This window comes from Amblyomma maculatum, chromosome 1 (genome assembly GCF_055883805.1).
Source record: "Amblyomma maculatum isolate TAMU_Amacu chromosome 1, ASM5588380v1, whole genome shotgun sequence".
NCBI lineage: Eukaryota > Metazoa > Arthropoda > Arachnida > Ixodida > Ixodidae > Amblyomma > Amblyomma maculatum.
Genome location: NC_139344.1, coordinates 419,424,000 through 419,443,512, shown reverse-complemented (window position 1 = coordinate 419,443,512; position 19,513 = coordinate 419,424,000). Strand labels below are relative to the sequence as shown.

The 19,513-nt window shown below is 48.4% G+C and overlaps 1 protein-coding gene across 1 annotated transcript in view; it reads left to right on the top strand.

Annotated features, from left to right (window-relative positions):
• LOC146209216 (sodium-coupled monocarboxylate transporter 1-like) overlaps positions 1-18,411 on the top strand; it is a 110,482-nt gene extending 92,071 nt beyond the window's left edge. The window contains exon 16 of the mRNA XM_084587372.1: positions 18,045-18,411. Coding sequence (XP_084443498.1) covers positions 18,045-18,095 — 51 coding nt within the window. The 3' untranslated portion in view covers positions 18,096-18,411. The remainder of the gene's footprint in view (positions 1-18,044) is intronic.
• Positions 18,412-19,513: the final 1,102 nt, after the last annotated feature.

Here is a 19,513-nt window from a genome sequence, read left to right as displayed (position 1 = left end):
CTACATTTCTGCGCTCTGCGCACATGCAGAGCCATCTTGCGGCAAGCACAGAAGAACCCCTCCTCGCAATGTGCGGCGCTGCCCCGACACGTGGCGCGCCACTCGCCCCTGACGTTTTGCCGTGCACTCTCAAGGGTTGTAGAATTAAGCATATTTCCTTTCTTTCGATCACTATCTTCGCTCACACGCTTCTCCCCTTCGGGCCGCGCGGGTACCGGTGCGAGGATGCCCCAATACCCTTCCGTTTAATAAGTTTTCTCGCTCTCTCCCCTTCCAACATCCAGCGTGCGTCACTCGAACAGTGGTGTTTAGGCGACGCGGCTCCTCTTTCCGCTCACCGCGATTGCTAGGTGCAGCGTCTGATGCCGGACGCCTCTGACGTGATCGCTGCGCCGTAGCGCTTCTGCTGGGAAAGCGTCCCCTGCGATGTGTGCCGAGCTGCTTCCGAGGAATCATGCTTCTGAGTGGTGCTCCCAAGCGAGATAGAGGACGATCCCATCAAGGCGTCAGCCCCATGATCGCGTCCGCCTTCATGGCGCATCACTGCCCGGCTTTCTCCCTCCGAGACACCGAGCTCTTTGGTTGGTTTCGCTTGCTCAGGCGCACGTTTCGTTGCCGCGCCGAACGCTGCGTTGCTCGGCGCTCACCGCGTGATTCGTGAGTGCAAAGTCCGACGCGGGGCGCCTCATCAGTGATTGCTGCGCCGTAGCGCAGGTCGACGGGTGTTGTATTGCAGGGCCTTGCGCGCTCGCTCTTGAGACGCGTGTGATGGAAGCGGCGCCGTGTATGTGTGTGCTGACTGACCGACATACTCAGTGCGTGTGAACGCTAAAGGAACACGGGAGCAAAAAACGTTGTAGTGTGCACAACACAGTGCGATAATGTAGATTGTGAAAAGCGCTTGTTTGAACAAATAATTATAAAAAAGTTGTACAGTGCACTTAGAAGTGTTGAGTATGAAAACTATGTCTTTGTGTAACTCAAGAGCATACCGAGCGAGTGAGTGGGCGGCGCGAACGAGGTGCAATAACGCTATCACCTTCCACTCTTGAAGGCGAAGCTTAAGCGTCCTCAAAATTTTTCTTTTGCTTTTTCCTACAGCCACAACAACACTTTATATCCCTGCATGCCCTCGAAATTAATCTGAAGCCCTCCACTATGGCTCCTCTTTCTACTTTCACTGCCACGTTCTTCCCTATCCTTAAGGCTCGGGCCAGGTGTCCATAGAACAAGTGCGAAAGATATGGCGCCTTTCCTTTCCTGTGAAGCAATTATAAATTTTTTTAAAATATAGACCTCTACTTATCTTATTCACTTATCCAGATTCAAATCTTCAGAGTATTGCAATTTCTTCATAAAAATGGGCCTTGTTTTGCATCTTGTGATGACAACTATGTAGACTGATAGAACGAACTTGGGAACTTCATATTCTGGCTTCGCTAGGAAGAAATATTATTTCGCGGCACGATGTCAAATAGCGATTACTGCTTAAAAGTCAGCGTGTTTGGCGGCCTATTGTACAGGCACCTTAGCGTTAGTAGCGAGTTTTCTTATGTAGTGAGTTGCCTTGTTGCGCATGAAGAATGGGGATAAAACGGAAAATCTCACTAGAAGACTATCTCGCGTTACTCTTCGACCCACTGGGGTGGTGCGGACGGGGTGCATATACACTGCGACCCCGCCCCGGTGGGAACAGGCCGGATTGCATGAGCCCGTTGGCTGGGAAAAGCCCGCTCCCCGAAACAAAAAAACGGCATTGCCGGTGGTAGCCGTAGGATGATGATGGTCGCAGGTTAAGGTCTGTACCCTCACTGGAGGATCGCACCTAGTGCATCCTTCCTTCCATCTAACAAGGCAATACTTGGCCATTTGCAGATTATTTTTCCCCTGGAATAGCCTGTACAAGATGTACATAAAAAAACGTAAGTGCAATCAGCAAGTACCATCACTGAGGGTTTAGCGTCCCTGCGTGTTTTATGTTGGGGCGTCTCGTGGGTTTGTCACCATGGCACCTTTAACGCCGTGGAATCCTTCGAAGACTCTGGTCTTCGACATAGTCGTCCCTGCAGGGACAAGTCCCGAGACCGTCGTCGACGCCGCGGCCTCGATAGTGGGTTTACCCGAAGTTTACTGCGTTCAGCATATCGGCGCCCAGTCTTTTCAAGTTACAGTGAGGAGCATGGCATCCATGTCTCTAATCGTTGACGCCGGCTGCCTCGTCATCGGCAGCGAGCGTGTACCAATCGTCACTGTTGGGCCTCAAGTTACCACTGTGGCCTGCCTTTTCCTGCCGTCTTACGTTTCAAATGAAGCACTCCTCCAGGTACTGAGCCAGCATGGTAAAGTCCTGTCCGTCACTGTGGGCCAGATGAGCTCCCGTAAGGGTGTTCTCACTGGGACACAGTATGTGTGGATGGAGATGTCTGCGTCGTCACCAGTACCCAACTACGTGTCGCTGGGAAACACGTAACTTTTGACTATAAAGGTATGCAGCGTGTTTACCGGCGATGTGGATACTCGGATCACTTTCGGGTACACTGTTCAGCGCCTTTTTGTGGACGCTGCGGTATCCACTGTCATCAAGGTGAAGGCTACACTCTGCCCTGCCGACGCTGCAGTGATGACCACCCGACGGTGACGTGCCCGGTGCGCCGTTCCTACTCGGACGCAGCGGCAAGTGCGTTTCCTCCGCTTACACCCATGTAGCCTACAGGGCCGGCCCCATCTTCCAAGCCAGCTGAGTCGGCTAAAGGCAAAGAGGAAGTGCAAATGGACTCTATAGAGGGCGTGAGATCAAAAACGTTGACGAATTCGTCTACTGGTACAATGCCGGAAGGAACGGCCAGCAGTGATGAAGTGCCGTTGGACAAGCATACGACTGGTCCATCCCAGCCTGAGATTGCTTGCGCGACGGCGGCTGACGTCGTGGTGGCCCCCGGATCGTCGTGTGAGCCTACTGCTACCCAGGCAGCTCCTGCCACATCGTCATCGGAGCCTCCGTGCACGGCTAAAGTTCAAGGCTAAAGGCCAAGCATGGAGTTCGCGGAAAGAAGATGGAGTCGGTATCTAAGGCTTTGACTCCACCAAAAACCCGCGCTGCGCTCAGAACGCAGACTGGTCGTATTATGAAGCTGGCGGCGACGCCGGCCACTGCTGGTGTTACTAAGATTCGTGGAGCCCTGGAAAAGCAAACGGAGCGCGTGAAGAAGCTGCGGGATTACGAAAGGATTTAAAAAAGTCATCTGAGGCTGTGAGCCAAAAACAGGATGTGGATGATTGCAGCAGCTCTTTCAGCCTTGGTGTCGGACCCTCCCCGTCGCTTTCACCGCTCAGTGAATGTGTTATAGACGTCGAGCTCCAGCGAGAAGGGAATACGCGCTGCGTTTCATCGCCGACCTGAGGATCGGATGCGGCACAAGAAGGTTGCCAGGAGGAACACCCTCCCATAAAGTCCCGTCCTTCTTCAGGAGGGCCGCCAAACTCCGCCTAATGTGAGTGCAAAGCACTTTCGTGGAGCCACCTCAGGGCGCGCATCTGCCTTAGTGGCGTTCCAAATTCGACACCCGATATGGCATTAGGACTGAATATTCTTCTTTAAATGCTCAGGGGTTTCGTAATACGCGAAAACAGACAGAAATAGTAGATTTGGCATTTAGAACAAACTGTGATATCTCGTGTCTTCAGGAAAAAAATTTTACTAGTATTTCTGATGTATTGGCCTTTAAGCGTGATTTTAATTCGAAGTGCTTCTTTTCTTTCGCCACTTCGCGCTCGAGTGGCGTAGGAATTGGTTGGTTGGTTGGTTTGTGGGGTTTAACGTCCCAAAGCGACTCAGGCTATGAGAGACGCCGTAGTGGCGGACTCCGGAAATTTCGACCACCTGGGGTTCTTTAACGTGCACTGACATCGCACAGCACACGGGCGCCTTGCTTTTCGCCTCCATCGAAAAGCGGCCGCCGAGGCCGGGATTCGATCCCGCATCCTTGGGAACAGTAGGGAACAGGAATTGTCGTGCTAAACAGATCCCTTTTGCGCGATCATCACTTCAATTATGACGGGTTTGTGCGTATGCTGGCGTTCGATTGCTTATTTTCGGTTGTGAGCTTGCGCATCTTGTGCATTTATGCTCCGGCGGACTCCAGCCTTAGTAATAACTTCTTTAAAGGGTTGGATGTTTACTATTTAGACGACCGCCATGTAATAGCAGTGGGCGATTTTAATTGTGTCATAGATTCACAAGGCCCTGGTCGAGGGCGATCGACTTGGAACGCACGTGAGCTGCAGCGCCTGGTTCAGCATTTTGCGCTTCTTGATGCGCACAAACTCATACATGGGTCACTTCCGTGCTTGACATGGCGTCGCAGTTCATCTGCGAGCAGCCTAGACCACGCATATGTGTCGCAGTCCCTTTCTACGAATATGTCGGCTATGGATTTTGTAATCTTGCCTCAGATGCACATTCATATTTCTGACCACCGGCCAGTCATGCTCAGTCTGTCCTTTCCTAGCGCTGGCTCATTTCATCCGTGGTGTTTTGATTTGCGCATATTGCACGATTCGAGTACACGTGAGAGCTTGCCGCGAGCTTTACGCGTCTCCCTTTCTTACAGTGCTGAAAATGTATGGGGCACGCTCAAATCAGTTTGGCGCATACAGACTTAGTAGAAGGTCGTGCACTACGTCGTCGCGTGTTTCAGAAGCTGGTAGACACGGCTGCGAATATCCGCATCGCACACAGAGCGGGTTATCATACCCCTCTGATGCGCGCCTGGTGCGAAGAGTTACATAGCCGATATCAGTGTCTTAACTAGAGCCTCGTCCCTTTCGGCGGCGGCCTGGTGTGGAAGACGTAGTCCATCTGCACATCTTGAGGTGCTTCCATTTGCGCGGAGAACTTACATCCATAGCTCAGCATTGAGCGGAGCGCCCCACTCTGCGTACCATCAAACTAGGGATTGTATGCGTTTCTTGACGCACTTCAAGAGCATGGCGTCTTAGACGCATCCAATGTTAGCTGGGTTGGCGCTGGTCAGCCTAGAGATGCATGATGTGCTTTGTGCACTTCCCTCTTTAGAAGAGGTAAAGACAGCTTTAGAATCAATGAAACGCGGGTCAGCGCCTGGGCCTGATGGGCTTCCTGTGGAATTTTATTTGGGCTTCTGGGACGTCGCCGGTCCAGAACTGATTCCTTCGACAGTGCTTTGAGCATTCAGGTTCTACGACCGGTTTTCGAAAAGTGAGAATAATTTTGATCCCAAAACATGATCCTGGGCCACCTCGTCCAGAAGAGTGGAGGCCGATCACCCTTCTAAACGTAGACTACAAAGCTCTCGCAGCCATCGTGGTTCGGCGCTTGAGGGGTGTGATGGCCTCCCTCATTGGTTGTAATCAGGTGTGCTCAGTTCCTGGAAATACATAGGTTGTCGTATGCCACTCGAGACATAATTGATTACACACACAGACGCTTAGCTAGTAGTACCCTTGTTTCTTTAGATCAAGATAAAGGTTTTGACCGGCTAGAACATGGCTACATATTCGGCGTTTTGAATGCTTTTCAGTTTCCGCAAAATTTCATACGTTTAAATAAAAGCATGTATGATGGCATTCAAAGCACACTGGCGATGAATATGTGGGAAAGTGCCCCTTTCCCCGTGGCCCGCGGTGTCAGGCAAGGTTGTCCCCTCTCGCCTCTTTTGTTTGCTCTCAGCTTAGAGCCTTATTTGAGGGCAATAATTACAGACCAAAGTATCCGTGGCCTCCCTCTCCCAGGCTGTCAGACGCTGCGTGTGACTGCTTACGCGGATGATATTACGTTGTACCTACGTGATGAAGCGAGCCTGCTGCGCTGCCTTTATCTTTTTGACAGATACGGCAAGATGTCTGGGGCTGCTCTGAATTTTGAAAAAAGGAAATATCTTTTAATTGACAGGCCAGAAGCGCGTCTTAATGGTGCCCTACCAACTACGCACAGTGACATCATCCGCATACTTGGCATTGATTATGAGGAACGTGGGATAGCAGCTTCGGTGTGGACTACTGTCTTAAACGAGGTGCTCAGCAAGGTGACTACAGCCAGTGCCTTTGAACTACCCATGTTGGAGAAACGCTACCTTGTCCACACTGTTTTCTGCCGGCGAATATGGTACCTCGCACATGTATCGCATCCACCTCTCAGAATTTTACGTTCTCTTCAGGCCCTTATAAGTTCATTTTTTGGGCAGGTCGCACGGAACTAGTATGCCGTGCTGCACTCGGCCAGCCACGTTCGAAGGGTGGGTTTGCCTTCTCTTGTTTGTCAGTCTGCTGTGGGCTGCTGGCTCTACGCAACCTTCTTCGTTTGTTGCAGGGTGATGAGTGCCCAGCACGGGTGCTTGCTTTCTATTTTTTAGGCGCAAGTGTAAGGGAGCTTTTCCCTGACATACCACTCAGCAGGGGCCCTCAGGCTTTCCGGATGCCTGTTTTTTATTCGTGTATAGTGTCATTTCGTCGCCACGCCCCCCACGTGAGCCCTGACTTACACATCACGGCGAACAGAGTAGTGGAGTCAATGGGAACGTTACTACTTCCGCTGGTGCCTGCGAAACGTAGGCGAAGGGCGGACTCCACTTGTTACTTACCACTCACAGCGTCGTTTCTGTCAGGGTATTTACGTGACTTTATGTGGTATTTGGAGTGGGGGGTTTTGCCTACACGAAATCGGCAGCAACGATGAGTCATTGTGCGGACGCGCAGTGCCCCAACTGCCCACTTCAGGAATCCAATCGTCACATGGCCCAGCAATGCGTCGTTGCTCGTGTTTTTTGGAGGGCAGTTCATGCCAGTTTCAGAAGTCTAGGTATTAACCGATTTCAGATAAATGGTAGATGTTTTCGCGGTCGCTTTGCACGATTGCTGATTGTAGCTGGCGCTTTCAGGTTATGGCGCAATCGTTGTGAGGCTGTCGCATCGAGCCGGCGCCGACGTGCGCTTTTTTCTGTCCTGGCGCGTCAACTAAAGGAGACTTTCTGGCTGAGGAACTTTTCTACTATGGAGAGCGAGAGTTTCTTCGTCAATGGTCATGCCTTTTTGTTTCCGTGTCGGATGGACGTGTCCGGGTGGTTTTTAACCCACCTTAGTACCTGTAATATAATGTAAATATTTATGTTCACATCGCAACCCACATGTGCAATACATACTGTACATGCGATTGCTGTATATATTTATATCCATTTTATTTGGCAAATAATTCTACACTGCTTATACCTTCATGTATTTATTTTGCCATTCATGGTTGTATATGTCATCGTCACGGACTGCCAAATTTTATTCTGAATGTAAATACTAATTTGTGATGTATTTGTTCCTTAGGGTGTATCTTATGTGTACTTTCATTTGTTGTTAATCATGTGTATTTCCTGTTTGGGCTGAAACCCGGTTTTGGCTAAAAACCGCTCTGATTCGCGAGCGTAGGTGGTGGGATACTGCCGGCAACCATTCGCGGCCATCAACCCTGTAGTTGCGGTGATAGGTCGGCCGCTTCCATTGGGACCTTCCATTACCCAGAATGTAAATCTGGGGAGAAAAATTCAGCCCCTTGCCAACAGTCCAGCGCGTCGTTTGTTCGCGGAAGAGCATAGACGTCTGTCTTCGTAATCTCACAAAGTCGGCGGTAATCCACACAAAAGCGGATGGAGCCATTCTGCTTTTTAACGAGCACTACAGGTGAAGCCCAAGGGCTGTTTGAGAGCAGAGTGATGCCGTTCTGGGGCGTCAGGTCTAGTTGCTCTTCAAAACCTGGCACTCAGTTGCAGCAACACAGTAGGGTCGCTATCGAAGTGGTGCGTGGGCTCCAGTGTCGATCCGATGAGTGGCAGTTGAACTTTGGTCAAGGTAATTTTTATTGGAGTTAAACGAGGAGGGGAACTGTTGAAGTAGGGCGAGAAGTTGCGCTCGCTGAAGCGCAGGAAGACTGCCGTCGATGGAGTGGTGGAAAAGGTCTGTGGAAGAGGGAGCTGGTAGAGAAAGTGGAGGGCCGAGCGCAGTCATGGCGATGTGCGGCACGCCGTCGGTTTCTTCACGGAGAAGAGATGCGATGGGTTGTAGGCTCCCGAGACATTCACCGCGTCGCAAAGCAGGGTGGTAGTTAAACGGGGTAGAGACCCAGAGCGCAGAGGAGCCAGCGGAAATAGTGAGTAGAGCATAGGGCAACGGAAGGCACTTTCGGCGCAGAATTATATGTGCTGCCTTAAAGAGGAAACTTTGATCCCACACGGAGCCAACTGATATTTACAAGCGGGGAAATAAAGGAAGGAATGTCGATGTCTTCGGCGAAAAGGGCTTAAGAGCATAGACTAGAAGGAACGTTGTCTGACACGGGATTTGCCAGCGCAGAAACCCGACTTCAGTGCGAGCACAATCGATTACAACGGTGTGACACGACAGGAAATTCAAGCCTAAAATATCGGCATGTGAGCAACTTGGCAGCACGACGACTGCAGTTGTATAAAGGCAATTCTGGATCACTATTCGAGCGTAGCGCGCAGCCAAAGGCTTGATTTGCTGAGCGCTAGCCGTTCACAATGAAAGTTCTTTAATTGGCGTCTTCATTTTATTTAAACAGCTGCAACATTTTTCGTCCATTACCGAAACCGCGGAACCAGTATCATTTAGGCCCCGCCGGGGTGGTGCAGTGGTAAGACGCCCGACTACTGTGCCGGAGTTCCCGGGATCGAATCCCGGCCTCGGCGGCTGCGTTTCGATGGAGGCGAAACGAAGTGGCGTCCGTGTGCTGTGCGATGTCAGCGCACGTTAAAGATCCCCAGGTGGTCGAAATTACTCCGTAGCCCTCCACTACGGCTCCCCTTTCTCTCTATCCACTTTCACTCCCACCTTCATCCCTTCCCTTACGGCGCGGTTCAGGTGTCCACAGAGCAAGTGTGACAGATACTGCGCCTTTCCCTTCCTATGAACCAACCAACCAACCAGTATCATTTAGGGCCATGACAGAAACACCCTCGACCAAAATTTCAATAAAGTTGGCTGGCGATAGACGAGGACTAGGGAAGTTCGACGGGGTCGAAGTTCTCGCCTCAGGAACAGCGGCTTCTAGTTTTCCTCACGTGGAGCGTTAGGTCGACGTCACATCGGAGAGATAGAGCGGCGTCGCGGCGACGGTAAACGGCGGTCGGAGATGGCTGAGTGGTCTGGTGACAAATGACGGCTTGCTAGAGGCTCAGTAGACGCGGAATACTGAGGCGTCGAACACCAGTGGCCAGAACCTTGGATAGGTGGTGCTGATACTGGGAGATGGTTTCAGCAATGGCGGGAAATATGCCCGGCCAGCCCCCAAGTGTAGCAAATTGGCCGGTTATCTGTAATGCGCCAGGAATTGCACGGTCTTGGAGCCGGTCGAAAATAGAGTACTGGCCCTTGCACAGGCACTGACGGTAGAGTGTACGTTGGCTGCCGAGGTAATGCAACGATGTCGGCGTAAGTCAAGGGATCCGCGAACCGGCGACAGGCCTTGGGATGACATCATCATAGGTCATAGGAGTGGCGACAGGTTTTGGAACAGTGTCGGCGTTAGTCAAAGAAGCAGCAGCGACAAATGATGGCGGATGAACAGATGAAAGTGCCTCAGCAACCTGCTCCTGAATAGCCAGACCCAATGCCGGGACCAAATGGTGTGGCTGCTCTTTAAGGCAAGGAAGCAGAGACAGCGGACGCGCCACCTCTTCATGAATAAATGCTTTAATTTGCTGCAGGAACGATGGGTTGTTGGCTACAGGCGTCTGTCTGGCAAGCGAGTCAACCTGTGCTTGGGGCTGACGCGTCAACACCCTTTGCTTGCGCAGCTCCTCGAAGCTCTGGCAAAGTGTGGAGACTTCAGTGACGGCACGCAAGTCGCATGCTGCCAACATCTGGAAGGCTTAATCATCAATACCCTTCAAGATGTGTTTGATCTTTGCAGTATCTGACATGTTGGCGCCCACACGTTTACACAGGTCGTTGACTTCTTTTATACAGCTTGTAAAGCTTTTGCCGACCTGCTCCGACCGTTCACGCCAGCGCTGCTCGGCGTGCAATTTCCTGAAAGCCGGAAGACCAATGACCAAAGGCCAAACTGGAGCATGCTTGAATGAGCGCCTGGGGCAACAACGCACAACTTTGGGCACTGGCACAGGCAGCAATTTAGCCTTGCATGTAGGACTGCAAATGTTCTAGTTTTCACACTACGAGCATTATCGGTCGGGGGAAACCTAAACGTGAGTTTTCCTGATCACAAAGAATAAGCAGAAAGGCGTCAGTGAGCCATCCGTGATTATCACCGAAAAGGAGTGCAAGTTTTTATCATTATAGTAGCCATTTCACCATGCAGTGCGCGAAGTATATTGTCTGTAGGGTGTGTGCGCAGGCAGGAAGTTATTTTAAAATGAGCAATTCTTCATTGGAGTAAATCAGTTGCTAGTCCAGCGTTGTGGTGTGCGCCTTCTTTTTTCTTGTCTTGCGTCTATATTCACTGGTCTCCTTTCTATGCGAAACCAATGACTTCTGTGAGCGTTGTCTTCAATTCAGCCCACGCACAAAAGTCGCTTTCATGGTTGCGGCACCACAAGTTTTCCACGCCGGTGAGATAAAACATTACGTTGTTCAATTTCATCTCGTCGTCCCATTTATTGTAGGGGCTCACCCGTTCGTAACAAATGAGCCAATATTCGACATGATGCTCATCGGTTCCACTGAAGATAGCCTGGTCCCGCTGGTGAAGGGAGTCTGCGCAAGTGACAGTTGGACCCGCCTACATGCCTTGATGTTGGACGTTGTCTGGCATTGTAGGGGCAGGAAGAGTGCAGCTACGGAGCTCCAGGATTGACGTTTCTAACCCGCGACTCCAACAAAATGTAGGATGGGGGTTTATTAGAGGTACTGGGACTCAGTCTAGAAGCACGGCAGGAACCGCCCGCGTACAAGCAGGTCCAGCGCACACCGACAGGGATGTCACTGAAGACAGCGCACGAAAGCTTCTTCTTCCCCTTCGCACGTACACCTGTGCGCAAACGTGGATGAGACCACGCGTTTTGACAAAACTACAAGCCAGCTGTTATTTTCAAGTTATGCATAGGGTGGCCTCACTAATATGCTTGCCATCTCGCCCAAGAAAATTTGTCAGGTGCATTGTTTTTATACAGAAAAATGTTAATTGCAGTGATTCGCGTGGTCTCTCTACTTTTGCGGAGGGGTGTACATTTTCATATCTACCACAGTTATCAGTTTCATGTTTAGAGTGGGGCGAGTCGGGCTAGTTGATGCAAGTTCATTTTTTGTAAGTCGCTAAAACAGCACGAACAGAGAAAGAACAGACAAGAGCAAGTGTTATATACAACTACTTTATTCCGTGAAAGCGCTGGTGCTTTTTACATGTTCACAGCACTCATATGACAACATAGAGGTGGAACGAGGGAGTGTAGATATGTACCAAGCACTTTCGTTCTCACAAACAAAAAATCTGGTTGGAACTACTTCCGATCCTTGTCTTTTTTTTCTAAGTACATGCTATTTTAGCGCTTTGGAAAAATTACATTAGTGTTCTATGCGCATGATTCAGAAGACCACTTTGCAAGATTATGTCTGTAGGTTTACTATAAAGTGTTTCACTGATGATTAATTGCATTACCTACCAGTTGTGTGTTTTGCTGGCCGCAGATAAGGAATGTTCGGGAAATAGTGGCTTTTTTGCCTGTTCACTGGTAGTACTTGTATGAGCAGCACACGCAACCTGTCATAATTTTATGTTGTGGCTCTATCCCAAAACAGCCTTCCGTAAATTCCTAGAGTCTGTATCTTTTGTAGCGAAAGCACACTGCACTAGGTTTTCAAGCCATCGGCGTCACACCAGGGCATCTTGCCACGTGACCGTGTTGCCTAGCAACTGTCACGGTATAGGCTTCCAAAGCACCGTCGAGCGGCGCTGCTGCTCCTGACAGGAAGCGCCATCTCTGACAGAAAAATATAAACTGGGGATACACGCGGCGGCACCACCTATTATAGGCATCCCGTGCAAGTTTTCTCCTTTCGCTCGCTCGCTTCCGCGCACGTGCATACGTCTCGCGTTGCTTTGTGAGTGAGTGAATAAACTTTATTCAATTAAGACAAAAACAAAGCTAACGTAAGTGGGCCCTTAGTCCAGAGCCACAAAAAAACGATTCACACTGGATGCCGCCGGGTCAGCTCGCTGTCTTCACGGCGTGCGCCGCGCGCGCTCTCTCCCGCACGAGCACGCGCCTTGACGCGCCCCCGCAGGCGCACCGCGACATGCCACCTGCATTCCGTCTTGATTGAGCAATCTGACGTGTATTTTCATGAAGGATACTTAATTATAGGCGGGAAACTTTTTATTCACGTCTGTAGTGTAGAGCAGACAACAAACGGGGATGAGTAAATATTGATTGTGAATGCGTCCCACGTTAGCAAAAACGTAGGAAGTGTATCTCGAGGTACGTCCGCTGTGTAATTATATTGTAGTTTATAATATGTTTAAAAACTGCTAAAGTATCATCAGTACTGTGAAATAAAGTGGCCCGATCGTTGACCATCGTTTTGGCCTGTAGCATGCGATCTATATACGGATTTGTTTTTTGTTATTACGGCGTTACCAAAAGGGTAATCTTGCAGTAGAAGAATAAGTATATAGTCCGAAGGAGGTGTTTCTTCAAAGACAAGAACGCTAGCAATCTCATAAGTACATGCGTGCTCCGTGCGCTGCACGCGACATAACCGGCTCACTGGCTCGGAAGGCAGGTGAAATCCAAGCTTGTACTACATAGTCTTTTATTTCGGTTCTTATTAAATGGTCGTGCTTCATTTATGATATTTGGTTTGCACTCACGAACCCTGTGACGCGAATGGGGTGCTCCGTGCGAGTAGGGTCAGTCGAACCATAGCTTGGATCACTTTTTACTGCACTTCCGACATATCTTTGTTAATAATAATAATAATAATAATAATAATAATAATAATAATAATAATAATAATAATAATAATAATAATAATAATAATAATAATAATAATAATAATAATAATAATAATAATAATAATTGGTTCACTTATTGGCCAATTTGCGAAAATCTGTAAAAGCGCCTCAGCGAGGCTTGTTTTCCAACACCGCCCCCACCCCCGAAAAAAAAAAGACCGCGTTCCTAGATATATTCTCGGTCAATCTAAAAATGAAAAGGCAGCTGTGGACACTTAGGGCACTTTCACACATCAGTCTCGATCGCTGACGTCGCTTCTGTTGATTTGGTTGCTTTCGGAGCACTCACAAAGCAGGGAGAGAGCACAAAAAATCGGCAAAACTAGACACGCGGGGAGCGAAGAGCAGGATAATCCTCCATCCTCTTCACATGCATGGTGTTAAACCACTGTACTTTTTTGATGCCTCTCCGAGCCGTCTTTGTCAACTGTCAACATTTCTGAGTTTACGAATAAAGGGGAAATTGGCTCTTTTCGTTTCCAAAAAGAACGCGAGACTTCTCAGAACGCTGTCATGCGGTTGGAAAACAGGTCTTGCAGGGACGCTTCTGCAAAGTTTCACACGTGAGCCTCGTCTTTTGGTGCTTCGCCTGCTATTGTGGCTTACCATAACACAATGCTACTTAGTACATCCGTTTCGTACCAGCGGAAGCGTTTTTGTATTGCCAAATAACCGCCAGGCGGAACGCGATCGCCGCTCGTACACAGGAAGCTAGCGGAGCGTCTGCTCCGGCGAAGCCCCATCATTTCACATTTCGCCACCACGCCAGGAATGCGGCGCTGCCATCGCGCGGCAAAACTTGAGCTTGGGCTTCCTATAGACCGAGAGCTCGGCCAGGTGTTGGCGGAGGAAAGAAGAAAAAGAAGAATAAGGAGAATGATAAGGAAAAGAAAAAGAAGAAAGAAACGAAACAAGAAGAGAAAGATGAAAAAGAAGGCGCACTAGGTTCAAGACATGCTTAAACACCCCCAATTTTTTTAATGAGACATTTCTGAGCGTAATTCTTAACCTGCTGTTTAAAATCACTTTAACATTCAATATATTTACAGAATTTCCCTGGGTAGGCCTTCGGTTTTTAGTAATGATTTCCACAAACGCACTCCATTGATTTTCCTTGTAGGTTCGCTTACTTGTTGTTAGGGCAGGAAGAACTTCATACGCGCCGTGATCTTAGACTCTTTTTGTCAATAGGATCCTAATAGTATCTCAAAATATTCCATAGTTACCTCAAATATGTTTCGAAAATATCGTCCATTTTTTTCTATGCCAGATTAAACTATTTACTCTGAGTGTAAGAAGAGCTTCAATGGCAACTTTTTCCTATGCATCGACAGCTTAGAGTTAACCATCAACACGTGCCCTGGTTTTCTTGTTGGCTTTTCCTATTGTTCAGTTTCATTTCTCTTCTTTATTTTACAGTACTTCTTATGTTGCATTTGATATTTTCTCTTTCTGTCTTATATTTTTGCATGATAGGTTTCGATGTGTATACTGTGTTTTTAGATTATTTTTAGCTGGCAGTTCATTTTAATCTTTCTGCGTTTCGTTGGTGTCTAATGTTATGCATACGTTTACCGTTTTTACCTCCCCATCCACTACTCTACGCTCCAAACTGGGGTCTGTAAGGTATTTTTAATATTTAACTTACGATACACAATATTCCGCAGTTCCCTCATAATTAAATGATTTTTCACAGTTCTAGAATTGAGTAGTGTTGTGTCTGTTCCGGTATAGGCGATGCGCAAAACGCCGACAACGCCGCCTGTCGCCTAAGCCGCAAAGCGTAGGCGGGCTCGGTCGGGCGCTGTTCATGTCAGCCTCTATGCGCGCGCGTCGCGTTTTCGTCTTTGGTCGTGGTTTAACTGATATAACGCCGCTGTCAATCTTTAGCAATGTCCGGGAAGAATTGCTGCGTAGTTGATTTTTCAAACAGACATAAAACCTTGCCAGGAACACGTTTGTATAAGTTTCCAGTGATGCTTCACGAGAACGACGGTGGCCGTGAATCGTGGTTTTTCGAAGCAGAAAGCAAGCAATCGCACCGAATGACATTTGTTCAGGTTAATGCCATTTTTTTTCGACGCGCTGCTACACGACCAAAGCTAATGCCATTTCCAAAGTATGGTAACTGCGATTGACATGCAAATGTTGGTGCGCCTTCAATATGTTGCGAAGATCACTGCGCTGTAAACGAAAGCAGCCTTTAAATTGACATTCCTGTCTTGCATGCCTTGGAACCAACCTGTTGATTAGGACTATCAATTACGAAGTCAGCGGCAATGTCGGCGGCGTTTGTTTACGAAAGGGCACGGAAGGTGCACACGTCTGCGCTCGACTGCGAAACGCGTACGAGTTTCAACAACGCGTACACTTTGCGCACTAAAGCAAGTGTCAAGATCAACACGTAAAATAGGCAGTATCTAGTGTACTCTCCGAAGGCGCTTCTATAGAACCTTCGAGTATCGCCCTATGGCGCAGCATACTACAGCCCCGTTGACTCCCGTACGTTTTCGCCAGATCGTTCGCTCGGCGTATTAAGGCCCGTCGAAAAATGCCCTAGCTTGTCCTCATCAAGAAAACATATGGCAAATTCGTAACGATTGCCACATCGGATACCGCGAGCTTACCGCAACGACGCTTCCCGCGAAAGCAGCCGACGACGGCGCTCTGGCCGCGTGCTAGGCCCTAGTCGTCGCTATGCCTAAACGCCTAAACGGTTTCACATCAAAGCCGTAGCTGGAAGCGCTTTGGAAATAGTAATTTTTTTTATTCCTTCATGAAATTAGGCGCTTATTATCCATAATCAACAGAGCATGCGTTTCTGAAGGTGGCGAAAGAAATTCGCCGTGTCGGCAACTCGGCGCCGACAGACCGCGGCAGCAGGAGCGACCTGTTCCGCCCACGCTGGGTGCGGTGGCTACGGATTGGCTGGCAGCAATGGGTGCCAGTTTTTTCTTTTTTTTTTACGATGGCATTTGGCATATTTCACAAACATGACAAGCTGCACAATTATAGGAGCACAGTAGAATTTATTGCAGGTGGCATGTTTGTAGTTTATTTTGGGTGTATCTTCTCATCGAGTCTCTGGCGTCGAGATAACACATTTCCTCGTTGATCGCATTCGGATGAGTACCTCAAACTCATTCGATACCTAAGGTCGTTTTCATCGAATGTCATTTTATTTTCTCGGGTAGCAGCAAACAAATATCATTTTGAACGAACGTCATTCGATGGAAAAGGTATTAAATTTACCGTGTGGCTGAGTGATAACTATTGATAACTATGTTTTTAGTGTTTTCTGCTTGTCATTGCACCTTCCATGAACACTTCTTGTTTAAATTTGGTTGACTCCGCTACCGGGAATATACAATACGCATTAGATTTGTTAAATGCTTAGCCAGACAATCTTTAGCGTGCATTGACATCGCACAGCACACGGTTACATTTTGCGTTTCGCCTCCACTTAAACGCGGACGGCGCGGTCGACTTCGGTCCTGATAACTCGATCTTCCTCAGTAGCCTGAGCCGCTGCGGCAGGTTATTGAACAGACATTTTCCAATATGCGTTTTGAGACTTGCCATGCAATTACTTTGAAGACCAGAGCCAGTGTTCTTGTTGGCTGGCAAGATTACGAAAACATAACATGTCGCTGTACTTGATATTCAATCTAAATGTTCTAGAGCTTGTTATAAAGCGCGCTGTAATTCTGCAGTTGGGCGCGAGGGTGATACAAATGAAATCAACATGATATTACAATAATAAAATAGGATATAAAGTTTAAATCTAATATGCTCTTGGCTAACCTGTGATGCGGCTTGTCTGATATGCTGATATCTCATTCCCCCATGAAATTATCTACCCGATCTGCCTTTTTGACGACGGAATACGTGAAATCCATGCCGTACAGGCAGTGGTAAAGCGCAAGCATGAAAAATCTGAACTCTTGCTACAGGAGCCCAATATGCGCTATTTATCTGATGCTCAGAATTTGCAAGCTCGCTGGCTTTTCCTGCGGTCGCACCGCTACGAAACCGCTCGCAGTTTCGAAGACGCTACCTAGTTTTCTGTAGCAATTTATTGCATGTAAACGAAGCAAGCGTGTACCATGAAGCAAAGAAAGAGCATTCGTTCATAGGTCAAGGAATGAACGAATTAGGGTGGCGTTATAATGAAAGCGGGGCACCCAAAATGAGCTGCACTTCGTATATATACGCAACCTTGTTTACGCCAGTCTGCAGGAGACACTTGATGCATATGGAGGCGATGCAGTTTCAGACGGCCGTGATATCAAACACATGTCCGCTATTATAAAGGGCGATCCCCTTGCGCACACTGTCACCGCGGAAGTGCCCGCGAGACGCGCACAAACGGCAGATCGCACACGCGCACCACGGCCAGGCTTGCCGCATGAGGCCCGCCTCGGGTTCCGACGGCCGCCGCTAGGCGGCTTTCAGTGGCGCCCCTATAGGCGCTGCGCATGGCGTATATGTAGTGAGCAAAGAAATGCGCAGTCTCCGTCAAAATTATAGGGCCAAAAATGTCACCCAGAACGGTTTCGAATGAAATCCTCTGGGGTACTCACCTCCACAAAAGACCGAGCAGTTTCCAAGCTTTCTTACCAGACTGAACGCAATCAACAATTTGCTCCTGCACATTTCGCTCATTGCGGCGCAGAAACAAAACGATCCGCCTTTATCACAAGGCCGCTCTGCGCATGCGCTGCTCTCCCCTGGTTGAAAACCAACCACCAGCCCAAGCTGCACATGCGCAGTTCCTGGCCTCCGTGATCGACGCAGCCGTAACTTATCACGGAGGCCATGTGTAGTTAATATTCGTGACTGGCGTATGCGACAGATGGCGGTAGCTGTCTAGAACACACACCGTCATTTCTCTGGCGCCAAGGACGTTTTCAACCAGTAGCAGAGGAATTTTTAACCACTCCCAGAGGGCGCCACATTTTGTGAAGGTGGATTGTGTACTGGTGGAAAACCCTGACTACAACGTGTTTCTGTTTTTTATTTGTTTTTTTCGCAGAACGAAGTCTCGTCACTGGAACTCAAGCGGCTGATGTCAGAGGAGAAATAAAGATATGTACCTGGCTACACCCCGTTTCAAATATCTGCGCCAACAAACTTCGATTGCCTGCGCCGCTGAAGAGATGCTGGTTGCGTTGAATTGCTGCAAAGCTGCGCTGAACGCAGCAAACATTTTCAGTAAACAGCACCGCGCTTTTGAAAAGCGATAAATTGTTTACAATATCGACTAGCATGTTTTGAAAACAGCGCGTCAAGTGCGGTTAGGTGAAAGAAATAGGACTAACATACTGAAACAATTGTTCTAATACAACTTAAAAAGCAGCAACTATAGCATTATTTGATGTCGACTTCGGACCAAATAAAAGTTAGAGGCTTTAGACTCGCGTCGCTGGTTCCCTGTTTCAGCGTCTGTAAATTATCTGTTGAACAATTATCGAATTTTTCGCATACTTCAATAGATATATGCCTTTGTTGTCAAACGCAAATGGCCGCATTAAAAGGCTTTTTTTTTTCAGAGCATGTATAATATTTCATAGGTTACGTCATAGAGGCTGCTAGCTGCAATCCTTGAATCTGTAGTGATAACGCTGCTGCTTTCGCTCACCATTCTATATCCCAATACCAACAAAGACACAGTGGCATCGTTTGCTTGGTCATCCTTTCTAAGTCACCATACACTATCAGATATTTTCAAGAAGACGGGAAGCAAGATTTGGAACACAAGAAGAGCAAGTCAGGTGAAAGGACGAAGCGGAAGGGTGGGGCGCATGCGCAGTTGAGGCCTGCGCCCGGCACGCTGACCTTGGCTTTACACGGCGTAGTGAAGCTTTCACTTCAAAATTGCAAAACCCAAAAGCGTGAGGGAAATTCGACGGATTGATTTGTGACCAAACTGTCTGAACGTCTACGTGTGAATTATATGTAGCAGAAAAATGCTTCAGCCCCGAGTAAGATTCAAAATACTGGCAATGCAAAAAGCGCTGTTCTGTTTTCAGCTACTACCTCTGTTTCGGCCACCACCGCATCATATTTTTACGACAGCGCATACATTGTTACAACTAAATAATTAACTAAGCTTTTTTGAAGAGGTAGAACGAGGAGAAGAAGATGGCTTACACGGTATGAAAAAGCACTGAGCAAAAGTAGAGGGGAGGGGGGGGGGGAGCCTCAGTTCGCAGGTCAGGCCAACGTTTCGACGAATGGACTTGTCTTCGTCTGGACAGTGATGATCGTCCAGTGCTAATCGCTTTGCCCAGACAAAAACAAGTCCACTTGTAGAAACGTTGGCTCAACCTGCAAACTGGAGCTCCACTTCCCTCCCCTCAACCCTTGTGCAGTGCTCTTTCACACTTTTATTAAGAGGCATGTAATACTTTTCAGTAAGAGCTCTGTAGCGGTGTTAAGGCTGAGGATACCACTGTGAAGGAGTTCTTCTCCGGTTTAGTCTGTCTCGTAAGATGTTCCATG